The 21,975-nt window shown below is 42.1% G+C and overlaps 2 protein-coding genes across 2 annotated transcripts in view; both read right to left on the bottom strand.

The window, feature by feature from the left end:
* Nucleotides 1–17,175, bottom strand: part of ulk2 (unc-51 like autophagy activating kinase 2) — a 36,020-nt gene extending 18,845 nt beyond the window's left edge. The window contains exons 1-5 of the mRNA XM_084951606.1: nt 16,071–17,175; nt 12,806–12,898; nt 12,581–12,622; nt 4,740–4,772; nt 1,894–1,930 (exon numbers count right to left, since the gene is read on the bottom strand). Of these exons, the coding sequence (XP_084807732.1) occupies nt 1,894–1,930; nt 4,740–4,772; nt 12,581–12,622; nt 12,806–12,898; nt 16,071–16,160 (295 nt within the window). The 5' untranslated portion in view covers nt 16,161–17,175. The remainder of the gene's footprint in view (nt 1–1,893; nt 1,931–4,739; nt 4,773–12,580; nt 12,623–12,805; nt 12,899–16,070) is intronic.
* Nucleotides 17,176–17,578: 403 nt separating this feature from the next.
* tmem97 (transmembrane protein 97) lies at nt 17,579–20,262 on the bottom strand. The gene is made up of 3 exons (XM_084951112.1): nt 20,055–20,262; nt 19,815–19,959; nt 17,579–19,360 (listed from the first exon to the last, which is right to left on the bottom strand). Exons 1-3 carry the CDS (start codon nt 20,253–20,255, stop codon nt 19,086–19,088), a joined length of 621 nt encoding a protein of 206 aa, XP_084807238.1. The 5' UTR covers nt 20,256–20,262; the 3' UTR covers nt 17,579–19,085.
* Between the last annotated feature and the right edge of the window lie 1,713 nt (nt 20,263–21,975).

Here is a 21,975-nt window from a genome sequence, read left to right as displayed (position 1 = left end):
TTAAATGGCTGTTACCTATGCAGTGTTCACAGCAGCACTCCAATAATAAGAACACAATCACATAAGGTGCCCAGTGTAACGTAGCGCTCTGCCCACAAAGGTTTCAATTTCACAACCACCAGTGTTACTCAAGCAAGGCTCCTGGATCACCGATTCACAGAAGGGTCTGACCGTGACCCATGCTGCAAAAAGCACCACGCAGGCAGGTACGTCATGCAAAGGTACAGTGATAAGAACACAGTTCCAGCAGCACAATCAGTGTTTTTATGGAACAGAGGTGTAAACACACGTTCTTATCTAATCAAGGTGCTGGCAAACCGCCGTCGACTCGGAGGATTTGATTCTAGAAGCTGACCTGATTTTAACCCTGTGAAACTATTCACAGAAACAGTGTGTTGGACACCAACACCAACATCAAATAAGGCGAGGTCACAGTTTGTTTGTTTAAATAAACCTGTCCTGTCCGGGCGTCCGGGCTGAGTGTTTCAGGAAAGTTGTTCAGTAAGCCAACAACACTTTATCCTAAGTCAGGGGTAGGCAACTCCAGGCCTCGAGGGCCGGTGTCCTGCAGGTTTTAGATCTCACCCTGGGTCAACACACCTGAATCAAATGATTAGTTCATTCCCAGGCCTCTGGAGAACTTCAAGACATGTTAAGGAGGTAATTTAGCCATTTGAGTCAGCTGTGTTGGATCAAGGACATCTAAAACCTGCAGGACACCGGCACTCGAGGCCTGGAGTTGCCTACCCCTGTCCTAAGTAGTATACAGTATATGAGAACTGTACTTTATCTTTCAGTCCACTTACGGTAGTTTCTGTGGTCATGTCCATAGTAACAGGTTAAAATATAAGCTAGCTTTTTACAGCTACAGGCCTCGTTTTGAAAACTGGGACCGTGTTTTAGTCTGAATGTGTATGTGATATATATCCTCAGGCTCAGGTATAGACCAGGGGCAGGGAACTCCAGGCCTCGAGGGCCGGTGTCCTGCAGGTTTTAGATCTCACCCTGGGTCAACACACCTGAATCAAATGATTAGTTCATTACCAGGCCTCTGGAGAACTTCAGGACATGCTGAGGAGGTTGTTTAGCCATTTAAATCAGCTGCGTTGGATCAAGGACACATCTAAAACCTGCAGGACGCCGGCCCTCGAGGCCTGGAGATCCACCCTCCCCGGTGTACACAGTGGTCTCAAACAACAGCCTTAATGTCATTGCAGATTTAATTTTTTTTTAAGCCCAAACCTTTGAGATCAATTCTGAAGATAACTTCAGTATATGCATTTAAACCTTGTGTGACATTTTTACAATATTTCCATGTAATTCTTAAATCAGTGTTTTGCTACTCGAGTAAAACTTACTGGATGAGCTGCTGTAAATATTCAACAGTAAAAAACAAAAGTTGAAACAGAGAATTATTTTGATTAATTGCTTATTTGACTATCATAGCAACAACACTGCTCGCTTTAACATTGTTTATGTTCAACATGGGTTTGAAAAAAATCTGATTTTGCTTTCATTTATATTTCATACAGAGCCCAAGTTTTTGGTTGTGGTCACAGATCCAAGGCTGTTAGCTTAAAGTGTGTAACCTGCGTCATCCAAAATGCAAACACAAACATGAAACTTGACTATCTGGTTTTTCTCATGTGCAGCTTCAGATTCTTGTCAGGGTGGCACATCCTACTCTCATGACAATCCCCCACCCCCACCTTCACAACTGACCTGGTAAACTTCACACTTCCTTCATTAATCCTTGGATTTTTTTAAGCTTTACGAGCAGAAATGCTGATATGATACACCACAGCATGCACACATAATCATAATATCAACAGTTACATTAGCTACTTTGTTTTGATGAACAATAATAGGTGTGTGGGGCAGACAGATGCTTACCTTGCAGGTAGTCTGCAAGATCACCTCCGTTACAGTACTGTGTGTGCAAAGACAGACAAACACCATCAGCAACAATTACATTCTTATGCATATACATGTGCCTCTGCATGCTTTTATTTTAATCCTAGTCCAGATTACTGCAGGTTTATTAGTTAACCTGCTAAATGTCTTAAACGTTACCAGTGCTGACAACTCCACTTGAGAGAAATGATTTCTCATGAGTGAAAAGAAGAAGGGGCAGATGAGACTGCAGCAGTGAGTTAAAGGAAATGGATATAATACTCTGTCATGAGAAAAGCTGAGAAAAAACTGAACTAGGATCTGCTTCCATTTAATCTGTGAGCTCCAGGTACAGACGGTTGGTGATCAAAAAGCTTTCCTGCTCTGATCTGTAGTGGAGGGATGACACAATCCTTCGAAAAGCTGCATCTTGATGCTGTAACAGTGGAAGCCAACCCATAACGCATTTTAAAGCAATTGGCTTGCCTCCAGCAGAGGATAAACAGGGGCTGACTTTACATCATGTTCAGTGGAGCTTCACAGACTAACATTGTCCTGAAATACCCCACAGGGGTTTAGTTGATTTGACTCTCAAATCATCATAAATGTAAACTCGACTGTGGGAAGATCCTGCGCTTCCAGAGGCTGTTTGCTTTCTGAACGGAAAGCTGGATTTCAACCAGAAAAGTCATCAGCCATTACTACTGGTTCTGGCACTACTGGAAGAGAGATGGGCAACTTGGTTAACCATGACTATCTGTGACTAGATATCAGCTGAACAACATAAGGCAAGTATGGTTTTTAAACTTATTTAGTAGTTCTTATCTCCTTTTACTTTAATCCCAACAAAGTATACGATGTAATTAATGTAACGTAACAATTCCATACATTGGCCAACCTAACAACTAGGGCTGTTCGATATAACGATATATATCTGATGACGATATAAAAACATCGTTTCATTTTACGCTATCGTTTGTTTCGTGGTGTCGCAAAATAAACTATTTACGGCAATATTTGTTCATGTTCTGATGGTCACTGTAGTGGCTATATTCATTTCTTAAAGTTCTCTCTTTCTCTTATATTTAATATAACCACACTACGGACGGACAAGCGCCTGTTTTTATGCGTTGTCGTTAGCAACAACGACGGTAACACCATCGCGTGTCCGCTTGTTTATGTTCCACGTAAACCTTTCACAATAAAGCTCAAGATCCCGTTGAGACTTTTCAAAATAAACTGAATCACGTGAAAGAGCAGATTATTTATGGATGAGAATTAAAAAAAGAGCCGTCAGGTGCTAAAAAATAAACCTTAGACTCAAACGTTAGAACAGGCTTTTCCCCGCAGCACGCCGTGTAATAAATACAAAGAAAACGGCAGCCGTTACAACTTATGTCTAAAAATGTATCGTTTCATGCATCGGTTAAAACACTCGACTCCAGCTACATGACGCGCAGCTGGAAACACTTCACACGAGTCGAGCTGCCCGAGATTCACAGAATTTACAGAAAATGTTACATTTTTGTGATTTATATCGTTATCGGACGATAGATGTCTTATATCGGGATATGAGGTTTTGGTCATATCGCACAGCCAGCCCTACTAACAACTGAAGCCTGGGTCTAAAAACATCTAAAATATGCACTCAAATGCTTTAGTGTAACAACAACAAGCACCATGTGCTAATGAAGGTAAACATAACACAAACCAACTCTATAGAGAGACTTGCACTCGTGGATTTTGGTCAGTTGACATTCAAACTGTAGAACTTTATTTGTTCATTTGATGAGCATCAGACATGTCGCCTGTATCGCTTAAACAAATGCTTTTATTTGTTTCATCTGTGTAGGCAGGTCTTTTAAAAGACAAACAAAAAACACTAATATAAATATACCAGAGCAGTTTTCAAAGATATGTCTGCTACTGAATGAACAAAGAAATATTCAGTGTTCTAACAACTTCACTGTTTATATTATCCCCTCCAGACTCGGGGTTCAATGAATACAATGCTCTCTTCATTGGGACTGCATCTGGCACATTTGCTTGGGGCCTATGGTTAATGTTTCCAATACCAGAACAAGACGAGGTTTCTCCACCCAAACAAAACACGAGGGCACAGCTCCAATTTGGCCAGGGCAAGTTCATACTTAACATTCTAGCGAGGGCCTGATGATTCGGTGGTGCTTATTCCTTCTTAAGGATGGAAGTTGGAAATATACCCATAAGAATTAATTAGCAAAGATCCACCAATCTTCAGCTAGTGCCAGCTCTGAAAAATGCAATTTTCATACATATGATGACAAACCCCCAGACAAGCTGGAGGAGGTGAGGGAGAGGAAGGTCTGGGCTTCTCTGCTTGGGCTGCTGCCCCCGCGACCCAGCCCCGGATAAGCGGAAGAAAATGGATGGATGATGACAAAACTGTTATGTCAACATCCTCAGAGTAATGTAACCTCGCTGTAGGACAAACAAAATCACTTGTCTAACAATGTAATGTCCTAAAAACTCCAAAACAAGATTTTAAGCCAAGGCAGATCTGATTCTTAGAAAAGAGGCTTGTTGTCAGTGAGAACCCTGAGATGGTTTGTTTTCTATCCTGCAGCCAGCCGAGTGTTGCAACACAAGTGCAGAAAGTTGGAGACCGTGTACAGAGTGAGGTCATCAGGAGGTTAAGAGAACAAAAAGTTTTGAAGAAAAAAAAAAGGCAGCAACAACAGAACATTAGTGAAGCCTACGCCAGCACAGAGGGAAAGAGCACATGTTGACATCTGGCCATAAATCATTACTCTGTTTAAAAAACACACATGTTCCAACTATCTACAGTGTCATGTTTCTATACTTACCTCCATGACCAGGAAAACAAAGTTGGGCGTTTCCTGGAAAAGAGGAGACACAGAATCTGTTACAGCAGCCATTTATCCTGCAGCAGCTGTCAGCTCCAAACACACACCACAAAACAGCCACTGGAGAAAACACAACGCACCCAAACTACTTGCGGATGCCATTTATAACAGACCTGGCTTTTTCTGAACCTGTATTTTTATTACTTCCATCTTACTATGCATGTACGTGATGTTAGAATAATCTACAACATCTTTCTGAATGGGAACTTCACCAGAATGCCCACTCGACTTGGAAACTGAGAAAACGTTGTTGCCAACTTCTGAGGGAAATTTTGACACGTTGCCAAGCTGCTGACGTCACACACGAGCGGCAGATGAAAGTAAAGGGGTGACTATGGAAACTAATTAGTGGACATAACTGAGATGAACAGGTGAAATGATTATATTTGCATGATGGCGCTTCAGTTTAGTAGCTTCCAATGATTAAAATCATCTGTAAAAGTCTCTGCACTGTTTCATCCTTTGATCATGTGACCCCGGTGCATTGGTCTTATTAACCTGCGCTCTCACTGACTTATTCTTAGTGCTGATTGGTTGGTGAAGCCTAACCACATGAGAAGACAGCACGGTGGTCGTTCCCACTGACCTCCATCAGCAGCGGCTTCATCTTTCTGTTGCTGTTAGCTTAGTTTAAGTACAGGATGAGTTGACGGTTACCAGCACTCCTGTTTTCAGTTTGGTTTACATTAGTTTGGTTTACCTAAACTAGTTTAGAGGAGCAGCCTCAGTCCAATGGCCCACTGTGTGGTTGACTCTGGGTTTTCCTCCTCTTTTGTTTGTTTAGCCATATGGGCACCCATCTTTTTTGTTTCTGTTTGTCCTTCGTAAGTAACAACATTTAAATTCAACGCTGTGGCGTCTTATACGTTATGTTCTTTAGAGCCATAAAATTGTGAGCGCCAATGTATCAAATTCATCTAAACACAGATCAGGCCCTGAGGCTCAATTTCAGTCAAAACATAACTTTAGTGCACCACACGCACAAACTCTTCCCTAGCATTTCATGAGATTCACTCAGCTTATCTGGCCACACAACAAACACGACTACTCGCTGTAGCACGGTGACACCATGTAAGTCAGCTGATGTGTGTGACCCCGACATAAATGGCTTTGGTTTTTTGTGTCTTCTAGGTAGCTCTTAAGTAATCCTTTCCAACTCCATACCAATGATTTCACCAGCTGGGGCAGGTGTTGGAGGGAGATCCATTCTCGGTGTGTCAAGTAGGAGGGATTACATAATGTGGTCGTAATCTTGAAGAGGGGGAAGTGAAAGAAGAGTCACATCACAAAGCCCACTTCATAACTAACCTCAGAGACACTGAGGTTAGTTATGAAGCAGACATGACTAAATAACACTCTTACACAAACACAAGTTTGAGCATCCACAGAAAGCAGAGGTTAACAAACAGCATGACGGTTTGGGCCCTTCACATGTTACCGTCTCTGGCTGCAGCAGTTGCTTCGGTTTCGGCGCGTTGCCCATTGGTAAGAAACAACATGAATTTCAAGAGGCAGGTGGTGACGACTGCACATAGGGCAGCCTCTGTCTGTGAGAGCTTAGAGGAAGTAGCAGCTCACAGTTATAAAAGTGACAATCTCTGACCATTTACAAATGATTTCTAGAATGTACCGTTCACACACACTGGCTGCTTCTGATGTAAACACGGGTGAACTTTGGATTTTGATGGGTGGATTGGGCTGGGCTCCAAAAACATCGCCTTCCAGCACAAAAGTTCCAAAACAACTATGACATAAATAGACTCTCTCTGCCTCTCACATCATAGCCATGTCACACGCACATAGCACTTACAAGCCGTTTCGCAAGCAACTGAGTTGGCTGGCTGCTTCGCATGATAACTGACAACACAATACATGGGCGCTGAGCACATTCACATGAATGCAAAAATACTTTGGACTGCAATGAGTCAATGTGAGCCAAAACAAGATACTGCCTGGTTAGCTGTTCCACTAATACATCATGCCAACTCCAGGAGTGCACGGTTATGTAACTATATGGGGGATGGGGAAAGGTCAAACCGAAGAGGGCAGGGTGCACGGTGAAGGGGGAGGTCAGGAGACTAGTTCTTCACAAAGACTGGAATAATTCAAGGGAAGTCAGCTCCGAGAAAAGCCTACGTTTGACCAACGGAAAGCGACAGATGGCTTGTGTAAGTGACAGCAGGGAGCAAAACAAAAAAACAACTAATGATGTGTTTAGAACAATAACTCAGGATCACTTGTTGACCATCACAGCTGCTCAGTCTCAGATACACAGGACAGGATGTTTATCATTTCGCAGGAAGAGAAACTGTACATCGCGTCATTACACAGATATGCCAGTTCACTCATACATCAATATACACTTGACTGCAACAGGTCAGTGCATGTGCAACAAAAACGCCAATAATACACTTTTATTAAGGGCCAAGACAGTCCAGCACACAGTACCGACAGTTTCACAGGCTTGTATTTCTTGGCTTGAGACCTTCAGTCAGCTTCTTATGCAACATGTGTACTGAACATCATGTGACTGTGTGCGCTCATCCTTACGTGGTGATTAAACAGACACATGTACATGTTCTAAGCAGATGACTGGGCATATGTTTGTGTGCTCCAATGAGCAGCCACAGTGATTTCCTCTGATCTTCTCCCCAGTTAAATGTCTGGAAAGCAAAGCTGTGTAAAAGGAATGTAGACACAGGACGATTTTCTAGGAAAACTCAAACGAGCTCTAAAACAGCAGCTAAGAGGAAATGTGCCTCTTGCTCCTTAAAACAGCCCCTATACCAGATGTTTTTACACATGTCAGGCTGGAGGGACCCTCCTTGAACAAGCACACAACGTTCTTAGGAGCAGCTTTCTCAATAACCAAAAACCTGTTTTCCTCTGTTTAACACCAGTCAGAACCTGTCCTGCTTTAATCGTGTTGATCTGCTCAGTGTCCAGTTATTAGCCTTTTGTAGAAATTTCAATAACAAAATTCAAATCTTTGTCAGGAGGCAGGAATTACTCAGTTGGACATTCTTATGTGCTGAGAACAACAATCGACTTTTTGCTGACTGAGCACATTTTCTCTGAGTCGTCTTGTTTCTCATTTGACGAGAAGGAATTCAGTGAAACCATGAAATCAGCCATTATTATGCATCCATCCATCCAATCTCTTCCAATTGATAAGAATCCAAATAGCAAATCTGTGGTGGCGGCAGCGTTAGAGAGGAGAAGGAACCAGGAGCCTGACACGGGACACCTTATAATTAGACCAGGCTACCTCACGCTGCTGCAGAATGCTTAACATCAACAGTGCAGAGGACAAGGACTGTAAGCCAATCAGCTGTGTGCTTGAGGCTGTCATTAAACACAGCAAATGAACAGAGCTCCTCCAAACTACAGCTCTGGTCCCAAGGACCTGCAATCTTTCAAAGGTGCAGACTCCTACATCCAGCTACACGGTCTTCTGTCAACACACAGCTATTCTGAGAGGCTGCTGGTGCATCTGTGTACATCTGTGACTCACTGCATCCAAAAAAGCTAGCACACTCTAGTGTATGTAGAGGTCTTCCAAAGATATGTAGAAGTTTATTTAGATTCTACAGTATGACTAGAGTGAAAATCAGCAGAGAAAAACGTGAAAGAACTGTGACTGTTCTGTGCCATCAGCAACTAGCACGAGAAGTGCTGAGATGCCACGGTGTACGTTAATATAGTCCCTCGTCAAAGTGTGGATGCTGAGTGAACAAATGTAACATACACAGGGATGTAAGCAGTTCTACTAAGTGTGTAGTAACAAGCACATGATCTATATGGTGCTCATAAAGATCCAAAGCAGTGTGAACACAAACAGCCAACTATACTGTGAGCTAGAGTCGCTTGATCTCCACATCTAAATTTTCACTGACCATCGAGCTAGCATTTTCCAAATGACCCTACTGAAAAAAGCAGTAGGTTACTGTGTGTACTGTTATCACTGACAATTTTCTGCAGTTCCAGCTCATACAGGATTGCCACAGTAATGTAAAACCAGTTTTGTTGCCAGTTTGCTTTGTGGGCTTGGGATGAAATATTAAGGTAGTGGAACAGTGCTAAAGTCTGAAAAGTACCATAAGAAGCAGAAAATCTCTGCTCCATGCAATTCCTAGTACAGAGGCTAGGACGGTTGCACAAGTTGGTTTGGGTCTGGTAAGCCCATACATACAACACATGCTTCAAACAACAGCTAATAGAGCTGGGAACAGGTCAACTGGGGGAGCTGGGGGGTAAAGTGAAATATATATCACGTATAAATAATGGGAAGTGACAGCTGCCAGACTTGTAATACACCAGACAGTACTGATAACCGCCAAGGGAGCCCAGCCTGCCACACAGCATTGTTCTGCTAGCGCAGGGAACACTAAAGGGACAATAAAAAAAGATGCAGCTGCTAAGAAAAGACACGGAGACACTGTGCCTGAAGCTGTGACAGGCAAAGCTTGGTGACCGTCTCAGACATGCAAGCAAGAGGTGACAGAACTCAGGTAAACAAAATCACGACCCAAAGAGTACGAGTACGAAGGAACTGCAACCACACAACTGAAAGAGTGCTTGGAGTGACTAAAATGCTTTTAAGCCAAAAACAGCAGCAGTATCTCATCTCATGCCAAAAACATCATGTTGGGTTTGGGTTCTTTAAACCCTAATTCTGTCAGTATGATAAACAGATTTGGACACTAAAGTCAAGTATCAGTGGGATGATCTCATAATTTCACTGACCTCTACCAACCACGACTTTTTGTGTGCCTTCTCTTTTATGTGAGTCTCTTATTTTCTCATGATGTAACCATTTCTCCCCCCAAACACCTGATTAAATTTGAATATGAAACTCAGAAACTTGAACATCTCATCCCTGCTGGAAACGCACCCTGACTAATGGGTTCCTCAGCTACTTGCTTGTGGAAGAGATCTATTACATCAGCAGGAGAGTGGATGGGTGATGAAGGGATGAGGACATGGTGGGAGGAGTGGACCGGTGGAAAGGCTGACCAGCAGCATCCCAGAGGGAGGCTTACGCAAACACAGGAAGTACCATTGCTATGTGGGATGTGCTTCACTATCACATTTTAGTGGTAAATTAGTATTTATGGTATTACAGCCAATTCTGGACATCTAAACAGAACCTTTTCACTGCTTGCTGATATGAACCAGTATAACAGAGGATACAAACAACATAGCAGTTTGAAGAACGGATTTTTCAGCATTCTTGTCAGAACCATCCTACTGTGCGCTCGCCTTGTGACAGACATCAGCAAAGTGGAGTAAATCGCGTCATTTATTCATGACTGCAAGTTTTCTGCCTTTAAAAAATTCAAAATCAAACACTTGTTTAGGATGTGTGGAGTAAATGCAGCACAGCCTCTCTCACCCACCATCAGTGAACAACAGTCTCTGTGTAGGAAACTAACTCCATCATTAATGCATCACAACATTATCTACGGCTCAACCACTGCTAAACACTACAGACAGACAGCTTTGAAAAATACAATCAAAGGCTCTCCTGACTCCAGTCTCGACGCACGCTCATCCAGGTAAAGAAATCCACAAACGCTGACCCCGTCCTTCTGGACGTAGTGTTTTCTAAGTGACTTCTTCTTCAGTCTCAGCTGACAGCAGGTTTCCCCAATCATATAAACAGTACATTTCCTTAATGACCGAAACCAGCACCACTAACTAACAATGAATGTATAATTGTTAGGTCTAAAGGGGATCTAACCGGAGGTAAATGGTATGATGCCCGATCTGTGGTGAAGATCCGGGTTCAGGAGAGATGAGCAAAGGTAGCACGCGCCTGGCGACGGGAAACAGCTAACACTCCTGTCTGTGGACAGTTAAGCTAGCTAGCTAAGTTTAAGATTTGCTCCGAAGCGAGAAGAGGTTTTTGAATAACGACCGTGTAATAGCGCAAGCTAGTTAAGGGTGGATGGCTCTGCCCGACATGGCCGTCACCTTCACCAGCCAATCAGGATTGGCAGAATGGGATAAATGCTTTTGAGGAATACGCAGGGAGGCGTATCCAATAGTGAGACATTGCACTCATGCTACTGTGAGAACCAGGGTTACACAAGTAAGCTAAAGTTTTTGTTTTCCTCCTAACGTGAACATGGGCAGCTCAGCAGCAGACCGACTGCACTGACAGGTTGGCCTTTCAGATTCAGATTAAAACACTTTTCTACTAATTTGACTGCAACATATTACAACTATTTTCTTGTGGTGCTGTGATCTACTCTTAGAAATGCATATAACAGCATTTTCACATCAAGCTCGATGTGCATGTGAGCCAGAGAAAAGGCCAAAATGACAGACTGACTTAACTGTAACTGCAAAGCACTCTGGGTTATTAGTCACATGGCCGCCAGATTGTATTCAGGAATTCTGGAAGCTTTTATTGTGTTTGTCAGAGTTAACGGTTTTAACACCATCATATAATACTAATGCACTTTGACACATTTAAGGAGGTTAACAGGCTTAGTTTGTGAACTTGAGCTGCTTTGTTAATGCCAACAGCTGAAATCAGAGTAAAGCAGGCGAGTTCAGAATCAGATTTTTTACCCTCACTAGGCGTTTTGCTTGAGTTCACTCATGTCTAGAAACACAGACAAGTTTACCCACAGACTCAGCGTTTCCAGCAGAAACTGCATCTGTGGCAGTAGCGAGGCCGAGGGCGCACGCCGGCGCATGTTCGCCCGCAAACGTGTTTGTGGATGGACACAAACCACATATACTTTGTAACAATATTCAGCTGCCTCTAAGTTTGTCATCGATATTCCCATCTAGGAAAGCCTATGTACGGCAAAACAACATGACCAAGTGACTAATGCAATAAAATAATTTTTTAACCAAAGTATTTTTATTTATTTAAACATTTCTTAATGATCCCTTCACTAAGATAAATTCTGACTAGTTGTGCCAAAGTTATCAGATTAAGAAGACAAGCTGCTGCTCAGCTCTTAATACTCAGAAATCCCAAATAAAGTGATTAAGATAGTGGTGTGATAACCAGGACAGCGTGCGTGTGCGAGATGTCGTTGGCACAAAAGATCTACGGCATCATCACAGTTTAGTGTCACCCGTTCATCATCCTAAGTGTCCATGACTTATGTTATATGTGGCACTGAACAACAACATTATCATTTCTTTTTTGAAATTCATATAACATGTTATCATAGCTATCAGAGATAGTTGCTGCTGATCTCACAATCACAACAACTGCAGATGTGACTCATGTTTGAGGATATATTTACATTTTACTTTCACATTATTTAGCAACATACGTTTGAATTATGTCCATAACATGCTAACAAATGTTCATTTCTAACTTACCAATGGATAAGTATACTGCCAGTGCAGCCTGATAATCCGCACCTCTACAATATCATTCAATCACATCCGTTTAAACGTATGGCCAAAATGCCAAACTGGCAGCTTGAAATAACAGTAAACCAATGTGTAACTTTAATTTGGCTTCATCCAGCTTTCACATACTGTCTGTGCATTGAACCATAGCCAAGCCCAGGTTAGGCTAGCTGAACATATTCTTACGCTTGGTGATCTTTTTGGATGAAGGTTCATTTTGAAAATTTCAGTTTTTCTACCACAGACTTTAGAAGCTCATCCTCTCAGACACAAACAAACGATGAAACATTAGTTAAAGAAGCTGCATACTAAAATTAAATCAAACACTAAAGACATACATTACTTTACTGCTTATTAGGGTCACTGCAGCAAAGTTTCTAAAAGATTCCCAAACTTACCTGGACATCATAAAGTGCCACAATGTTTTCATGCTGCAGCTCCTGAGCAAAAAGAGCAGAAAAGTGAAAAGCATTAGCATTAGCATCAACTAGCCTATGGAAGTTAATCGGGTCACTTTCATTCATGTTTCTATCTGGGCCGGATTTTATAAGGTGCACGCTCAAGTCAAGTCGACTCCAGTAAAGAGGAAAAAAGGAGGGAATTAAATTCAGGGTCATGCTCACCTTCAAGATTTTGATTTCCTTCCCAAGAAGGATCTGGGACTTGGACAGGTTCTTCTTGTTAATGCTTTTGATGGCCACCTCCCAATCAGTCTTCTACACAACACAAAACAAGAAGAAACAGATCACGTGAGAAGTTAACAAGGATGTTCCTGCACAACAGTTCAGATTGAATTTTTAATGCTGCCACTCATACGTTTCCTCTTGAGGTTTTGAGTTCCTTGACGCTGCAGGCTGACCACTTAAAACCAATAGAGAAAGTGCATGAATTAGTTGTGGCTAGAGGCAACCATCCTTTCACTCAGGAAATATTTTTGTTGACCTGAAACCCGTAACATCCTGGCCAACTCGTATTGTGATCAATATACCTCGGAGACAGCCCAACAGAAACACACATGTGGGATTTAGTGTGTGATAAAGCTCTACCAGAGTGTTTTATTATTCAGTCTTAGCAAACACTGCCTCGGTTTTAGACGAGGCACGCTAAGGTAACAGACTTTATCATGTAAGATCAAGACTGGAGGTGGAGGTGAAAGAGATATAACAGACAGTCTGAGCACTGCCCAATCAATCTGTGTTTACAGGAAGCCCTAGAAGTCTTCGAACCACACTGGGAATCTTTAACATCAACTTCTGTCTAACTGACCGAATGTTTGCATGGTGTTCTACACTGAGCACTTTTTAATACAAGCCTCATTCACCCTGTCACACACATTCATACAAGTGTATTTTCTATACCCTACACCGTGCAGATGAGTCAGCATGAACCACAAAGAAGGCATGAGACTTACAGACAGCAATCTAATCAGGCCATTAACTTTGAAGGCAAGAGCAGCCAAATTTAACCCCCTGATTTCCAGGTCCTCATCAATGATGGCAACCCTGTGGCTATCTGGCTAAACATTCTGCCACACTTCAAAAACTCTAGATTTTATTTTTCTCCAAAATCTAAGGTTAGGGTTACATCTTATCATTGATGTGAATTTACACTTCGAAATTAAACTGATATGGCTTTGATTTTTCTAGCACATGCAAAATGCTGTTGGCTCTGCAGTGGACAAGTTCTCGTGAAGGACGAAGGAAATTTTAGCTGTCCCAGTGACACCGGGTCAACTGGCTTTCTGACAGCAAGGTTCTGCACTCAGTGACAAGGCGCTCAGATGACTGTTAGAGCAATATCATGTTTCCAGATGAGCTCTTGGATCAAGATGCCTTTATTGTACAATATAAAGGGAAATGTATTTGCTCAAACCTAGCTAATTGGCACGTAAGAGTTATGAAAAGGTGGAGTCACCAGATTTGCCCTGTTGAGAGCGACAGAAGCACGTGTTCATTTTCCAGGATAAAGCATTATCTCATTTATGAATCACAGCTGATTACAGACCTGTGAGCATCAAAGAGATTATAGTCAATAACACTGCAACCAGATATAGCTGAAGGTGAGACTGGACAGCTGAAAGTAGGACCAGAGCACTGTGAGCAGCGCTCTTCATAGCTTATGCGAGCCACTCATTGTACACAAAGTTTAAAATGTCCTTGTCCTGAAAACATTGGGTAGATCAACATCCAGTCAATTAAATCCAGTGGTTATGAATGCATCTCTACGATTCATGTTTCAAAGAATAAAACTTGCATTGAGAAAATATTATAATTTGTTATATTATTATGAAAAGTTAAGAAAATATTTTTAAAATGTAACAATTTTGCATCATTCTAACATGAGTTAAACAAAATGTTCACACCCACAGCATGCCCCCAAAGGAAAACTGCAATTACAGATTTACAGAATTTAATCTTAAATACCAGAAAGAATTTGATTTTGGTAGTTTCTAAGGTGATAACATATTTGGTATATGTATGTATATTATATTCATTTGCCTAAAAAAATACAGCAGTCATATATCTGTCACCTCATTGCCACTAACTGGGCTAGCTGAACTGTTCCTATTGACTTGCTAGCAATAGCTGATAACATAGCTCTGCACCCAACAGTCCAAATATGGTCATTTCTATCTGAAAAAAAACACAACAACAACAACAGGGCAGCAGAGACAATGTTGAGGGTCTTAAATGCAGTCCAAAACCAGTGGGCGATGTCACAGTGGTTACATCATTTATATAAAGTCTAGGAATAAAACACAGAGTGAAAAAGTGTGATATTCACACCAAATACATTTATTTCTTTTCCGACATTTGTTGTTTCAAAGTTCGAGGGGGAATTACCCACGGAAGCCAAAAGACATTTCTCAAACTAGCCCCTGTCTATCTTATCTGTGAACAGACTCTGCATAATAAATTGATATTTCAGTGCAACATGAGACCATATGCAACATCCAACACCGCCCAAGGAATGAATCAATCCATTAGGTCTGATGCATCCAGGTGCCTCTAACTGTCCTGCGCCTGTGAGCCCACACAATCCTATAAATAGGCTAAACAGAGTGCAGATGATGGGACTAAAATAGTAAACACACTGATCACATGCCAGGTCTGTTTTAACCTGACATGGAAGCATGTGACCACACACAGGGATTGTTTACACAGACACATATGTTTCAGAGTTTCCAGGCTCTGAGCTGGTAATCGATTGTCACAGTGAGATAGAAGCTTGGCTCCGGGGATGCTCTGATGCAGCTTCAGTTCAGGAATTCAGGACCATCTGTTTCACACCAGTAGCACTGGGCCACCGTGATGTCATGGCCTGCATCTCTGTCACACATATATAAACCCACCCCATCCTAAGCTTCTTCTGTCACGGAAAGCCCCACTCCGGGAAATGTTAGCAATTTAATCCACTTTCTGAGCTTAATGATCTCTCTGTGGTTCAGTGTGAATGAATGTTGTGCAGCTCTTACATAAGTAAAGCTCTTCTGCTTAAAAAGGCAAAAGGAAAAACACTGCACCCCCCATGCTCCCTCCTGCCTTAGTATGTCAGCAAGTCATTCACAGCTGCCTGACTCATCTCCATCATGAATGAACGAAATAGCATAAATGCACTCATGCACCTCCCATCAGGCCGGTGAAATGGCACCATAATCACCTGTCACAGCATGACTCCACATTACATCAGCCAGGATGCAGGGGTTTAGTTATGAAAGTGCTTGAAAATATTATCTTTCCCCGCAAAAAAGGTGATATAGTGCTGCAGAGCAGCAGTCCCCAGTTCTACTGACTGACCCAGATTTCCAAACGAGTTGTCTGCTCGCTCTCCCTTTCCCTGCAAGATGAAGTAAAGGAGGGGATGCAAATGTGCAACTGATTTATTTACCTTCCTGTGTCTTCCTTTGAACACCACAGCAAAGGCTCCGTGTCCAACCAGATCTTTTCTGCTGTACTCAAAATCTCCCACAGTTTCCATTGTGAAGGACCGATGGTCCAGCTGGGCACAGTTGGTTATCCTTGGATGACGCTGTCCTCTTTAGAGGAAAAAAAATCCCAGGGCAAGCTATCGACTGAGTCCTGATGATGCTGCTGCTGCTGCTTCTTGCACTGCGGAATTATTTCATGACAGGCTGCTCTGGTGTGCGTTATTGCATAAATAAGAGATGCAGCCAGGACATGATGCATTCACATGCCCTCCAAGCAGGCTGGGATGTTTGCAATATCACACACAACGGACGACTTTAAGCATGGCTAACTCAGTCTGAGCTAAACTATATCCGTGCCAGCTGTCACTCGTTCACCTAGTTCAGTAGCTTCAATCCAGCTTTGCAAAGCACTCTAAGGACGCTCACTCGCACATTGCGTGTCCTGGTCACCTAACCCGTTCAGAGGGACAGTCTACATGATGCCAATCTTGCAGATGCAGACACTGAGCTATCTGTTAGCCTGACAGTGATATAGCCCTTTGGCTATACCAAGCGTCATGTAAACAGCGCCTAGGAACATACTAAGAAGTATAAGAACGTAAGGATACCTGTCCCGATACTTGACAATAAATCCAGACTCAAGCTAAAATATACAAGCTGTAGCAACCTATGAAGCTAGCCAGCATCAGGGAGCTAATACACAGACCATGTTAGCGTAAAACATCAACGCAGGACTGTTAGTCCCTATTATCTGTCTTCTTCGACAGCAAGCCCAGGTCCATAAGAGCTCTTGGAAAAACACTGACGTCTCCCCGGTTAGTATAAATTTCATCCGTGTAAATAACAAAAACACTTCGTTGTTTCCTTCGTCGTCGAGTCTGACAGGACAGCTAACGCTGTCTGGAAGTAACTGTCGCCTTCGATTAAATCTGCTTCCAAACGCAACGACTGTAAGTCTGCCTGTACATATACTGTACAGTATTTAAATCCCCGTACAGTGCTGTCACTTCTCAAAATACAGCAGAGCCTCCTACTCTGCCGTTGACTTAAACAATACAGAAACTTAGTGCCATATTTCCTTTTATAGGCTCTCCGTCCGCGGAGGCCAACATAGACCCTTCCTTCCGCTGCAAAGGTTAGTCCCGGCAGTCTAGGACCGTGTGTTCGTACAAATCAGACTCACAGCTATAAAACGATGCATTTTATCAACGATGTTTGATGGCTGTTTAGATTAACTCTAGTTGATATTCTTATTTTTAAAAAATGATCACAATGAATTCTGGGAAATTAGGGGTGAAGGAGGAGGATGTTGCCTTTAACACATGTAGCTCATATATTTTATTAGTATTTTTTGACATATATCCTATTTAAACGTGAAACAATGGATATTTTAACAATAGTTAAACAACAAAAGTTGTGTATGAAGGGGGTTAATTATTTTATTTTTATTTTATTTATTTAGGACAGTACATGTTAATGAACATAAATGTAAAAAAAAAATTACATGAATGTAAACATGCCAGATTATAGCCAAAGGCTAATTTCCATCCGTTGTCCTTAAACATAAAAAATAGACATAATAATTCATAAAAATTCATCATTCATTCATAATAAAAACTCCATCACCAAACTTACACATAACCACCATTCTGTTCCCAAATAAAACATTAAAACTATACAACTCATACATGATCACACACTTGATTTGTCCATAACCAGTTTTTAACCTTTCCCTTAAGCAAATTGAATGTCGAGCATTCTCTAATGGGTTGAGGAAGACTGTTCCACAGATGGCCACCCTTAACAGAGAGGACGTTCTGCTATTAAACATCTAACTATATGTAACTATACAATATGACAGCAAATATATTTAAAAGAGGGGGAAAACCACCGTTTGTCAGCAAAATAATACATACACTGTTATTAACGACACATCTTGTCTTGCTTAGTGTTTAAAGTCTACACCCTCTGGGGCTGGGAAAAATAGCAGTAAAAGGACAAAGCTGAATGGACATTTTAACTTGTGCAACAACTTAAAAAAATGTCTTTTGTAACTAAGGGCTGGCACACACACCCAGAATCCCTTCTGTGAAGGAGGTGAAGGAGAGCCTCCACCCTTCCAGAAAGAGAGCCTGGAGACGTGGAGGTACGCTGTAAAAACACAGCCAAATAGACGCCATAAAAGATGAATAATAAGAACAACTTGAATTACTGAAAGAAACGTTCACTTAGTGGAGCCTTTTATGTAGCTGACTGTATCCAAACAGTGTGATACGGGAGATGTTCAAATGTATGTGCAGGGTCAGTGGGCAAAAGAGCACATTTTTAATCGACTTAAAACAACTGTAAGATCAACAGCTGACAAGAAAATCCATCAAAGATGATTTTTGAATCAATAAGAGATAAAACAAGAGTTTGTTTAAACTCTTTGATGACAAAGCATTTCCACGAACAAATACAGCTTATCCCTTCATCTACATGTGATGCACCACTCCTGAGTGTTTGGCTTGAACAAAGGTGACTTGTATAGATTTCTCATTAAGGATGTTTAAATAGCTAAAAGTCACAACAGTAAACAAAGTCAGCCTTTTTATTTAATTTCTACATCATTATATCTGTATATAATATCATTACTGCAGTATTACTGCAGGCTCATCTTGTACTTTGAGTCCTTTAAAATGAGAAATGTCAATTAGACTCCCAGTGAATAGACTCCCAGTTAATAATTAGACAACAAATCACTAGCACTCTCTGACAGCACCAATAAGAAGACGAGGTTTAATAAGCACCACAATATGGATTTTATTGAAAGGTCAACATTAAAAGCGACAGTTCCGGATGGTTCACGACGGCAGTTTCTTCCTGATAAACGGTGTGACTCACACAGACTTGCACATACATGTTCATACATTCACAAATGTAGAAAAAGATCTCTTAAAATCACAGTAAATTAGATAATATTGTCTTGTGGCACTTCAGTTCTTCTTCTTGGCCTTGGCTGACACGTTCTCAGGCTTAGAGGAGGCGTTGTATGTCGAGGACATCAGCATGGTGAGGAGGAGCAGCACAGGCACCAACAGGTATGGTGCATATATGGAGACTAGCAACCAGCGCTCCTGGACAGTCTGAGGACCAGGATTGGGTTTCAGAGGGAACTGATAGAAGAGGATGTGGGCGAGGATTGGGATCAATGTGGTGGCCACATGTGTGGAATACACAATGGCAGGAATCCGGATCCACTTACAACCACCTGTTTGAGCGATTGGGAGAAAGGATGTAAGACACAGAAAACCTGTGACGCCAAGTCTGTGAATCATCCAAGGCAATGCAGACGTTTTGTTTGTTTCCAACAAGCACAGAAAATTCAATTCCCTTCATTTTTATTATTTGTGTGTATAATACAGTGTGGTGGTGGCCCGGGTGACATTTTCTCCTGCCCACCCTCACTGGTTCTTGGTCATTTCCTGGAAACGCCCCTGGCTGAGCTGCAGTTTGGTTACAAACACTTGAGGCAGTAGATGTCTGATGGTAAGGCAACATAAAGGCCGACAGAGGTCGCCTTTGACCAGCGTCTCTGTCCTACTAGGAGAGCAGCTGACCTGAGAAAGTGCGTGCCTGGTTGGCTGGGTGGGTGAGTAGCTTTGACTTATTATGATGATTTTAGTAAAGTTTGGCTCAACCAGCCACTTTTCGTGTTAACCGACCTTTCAGAAAAGCGTACGCTGCAATGGGGAAAAACGGTGTTTGAAACAAAGCCTCGCAGAAAATAAAGGACTTGAACCACTCCGGGGGGTCCAGCATCATGGGGTCTTTGAAGTCCGCTGCGTACCATTTCAGAAGGTCCTTCAGCTGGAGGGCAAAAGTGTGCATTAAGTTGTAGCTGGAAATGTGCGTGCGTGCGTGCGTGCGTGTGTGTGTGTGTGTGTGTATTTAAAGTAACTCACCGGTTGGGGGTACACGTGTTCAGGCAGCAGGGCTTGTAAGTCAATAAATAATGTGATCGGAATATGAGTGGCGAAGAAGAAGAAGAAGATTAGTTCTAACACACGGAGAGACATGATCTCTGACTTACTCAGTGTACATAACAGCAGTCCGCTGTGGAAGCAGTGCAACGTTGAAACGCCTGTTCCCAGGCTGGATCCCATTGGCTAGCGAGAATGACATGAGGGCGTTCCTGAAGGCACCATTCGTCCCACATTGGAGAATGCGCATGCCGCTTTACGAGCTCCTCGTGAATGTAGGAATTATTATGATTATTATTAGTAGTAGTAGTATTTTACAGTTTTCATTACAGCATTAAGAAAAGATCCGGTATGTAGGATAATTTTTTGCTGGTGGTAATAGCTCTGTTATTTGGAGAGATTTTAGACTCAGAAAGCAGAATCCGAGCAAAGGAAAGATGAGACAAAAATTTAAATATAAACGGAGTGCAGTCTCTGACTTATGACTGCAAATATACTTAAGACCTACTTTATTCAGTCAGTGGAAGAACTGCCAGAAGAGCTGTCAGAAAATTCAGTAACTGAGTCCACTTAAATCAAACACACGGATCAATGTGAAATCAGATGAATAATTAACCATTTAAACCTCTCTATCTGCCTTACCTATACCTTGTTAGTAATCCTGCTTTCTTGATCTGTTTTCCAGCTAAAACCTCCTGTGAAAAACATCTGGAGACAAATCGTCCAGTTTCCACGTGCAGAAGAAAAACCCTTTCCTATATGACAATACTTGGCGGTAAAGCTCATCTTAGAATGAAAACTGTGTGTTTGTGGTATTTGGTGGTTAATCTCCGATAGCCCATCACAGCAGAACAGAATCCCAGTGGCCATGGGAATTAGGACCAGGGCAGGACACCCCGGAGTCTAGAGGCTGGTGGTGGAGATGAAGATGGAGGCTTGAATGGAGCCTGAGTGACATGTGAGAGGTGGTGATGGGGAGAATGACAGATGCGCAGTGAGATTTGAAGTGCAGGGAATGAAGGCTGACCAGTGATGTCACAATCAGCTTGACAGTGTGGGAAAGTGGAAGTGATTTAATGCTTAGATTAGCTGCAACAGCTGGGAAGCAGATGTGTGATGACAGATAAGCTTCATTAACTGGTTGGGTCACCCTCAGCAGCAACAACTGCAATCAAGCGTTTGCAATAATTGACAATGAGTCAATGACAACAGCGCTGTGGAGGAATTTTAACCCTCATTTTGCAGAATTTTTGTAATTCGGCCATTTTGAAGGCTTTTTAGGCATGAACCACCTTTTGAAGGTCATGCCACAGCATCTCAATCGATTTCAGGTCAGGACTGGGGAGGCCACTCCAAAGTCTTAATTTTGTTTTGTTTTTTTTAAGCCATTCAGAGGTGGACTTGCTGGTATATTTGGATCATTGAGGTCAGCTTGAGGTCCTGAACAGATGGCTGACACTCTCCTTCAGGATGTTTTGGTAGACGGCAGAATTCATGGTTCCATTTACCACAGGAAGTCTTCCAGGTCCTGAGGTAGCAAAACAGCCCCAACCATCACACTACCACCACCACAGGAGGGGGAGGGGGCATTTAGGATTTTTCCCCCTTAATAATAAACACCTTCATCTACATTACACTGTACATACTATGCAATGATATATTGAAACAAGTGCAAATACACAGGTAAACACAGAGTTTGTCAGCATTTATATTTCACAGTATGAGCTCTCTTAGTTTTTTGTAAAGGCTCTCCAGGTTCTTGAGGGACATTCTGATGCTCTTCTTTGGATGTTGGATGTCTTTTGTTTCATTTTCTGTCAAGATGATCCCACAATACTACAATTATCAAAGTCAAAGCTAACCGCTAACCCATGACAGACTCTTCACTATGTTTTACGCACGG

This window comes from Perissodus microlepis, chromosome 14 (assembly GCF_051167445.1).
Source record: "Perissodus microlepis isolate ML-2025 ecotype Zambia chromosome 14, ASM5116744v1, whole genome shotgun sequence".
Lineage (NCBI taxonomy): Eukaryota > Metazoa > Chordata > Actinopteri > Cichliformes > Cichlidae > Perissodus > Perissodus microlepis.
Note: the sequence above shows the minus strand (reverse complement) of the source record. Positions and strands in the feature narration are given on the sequence as shown.

Coding starts and splice junctions, on each gene's coding strand:
- tmem97 (XM_084951112.1), bottom strand. CDS start 20,255: ATGGGATCCAGCCTGGGAACAGGCGTTTCAACGTTGCACTGCTTCCAC. Junction 19,960..20,054: donor AACACGTGTACCCCCAACCG/GTGAGTTACTTT, acceptor TTTGCCCTCCAG/CTGAAGGACCTTCTGAAATG. Junction 19,361..19,814: donor AGCGTACGCTTTTCTGAAAG/GTCGGTTAACAC, acceptor TCGCTCAAACAG/GTGGTTGTAAGTGGATCCGG.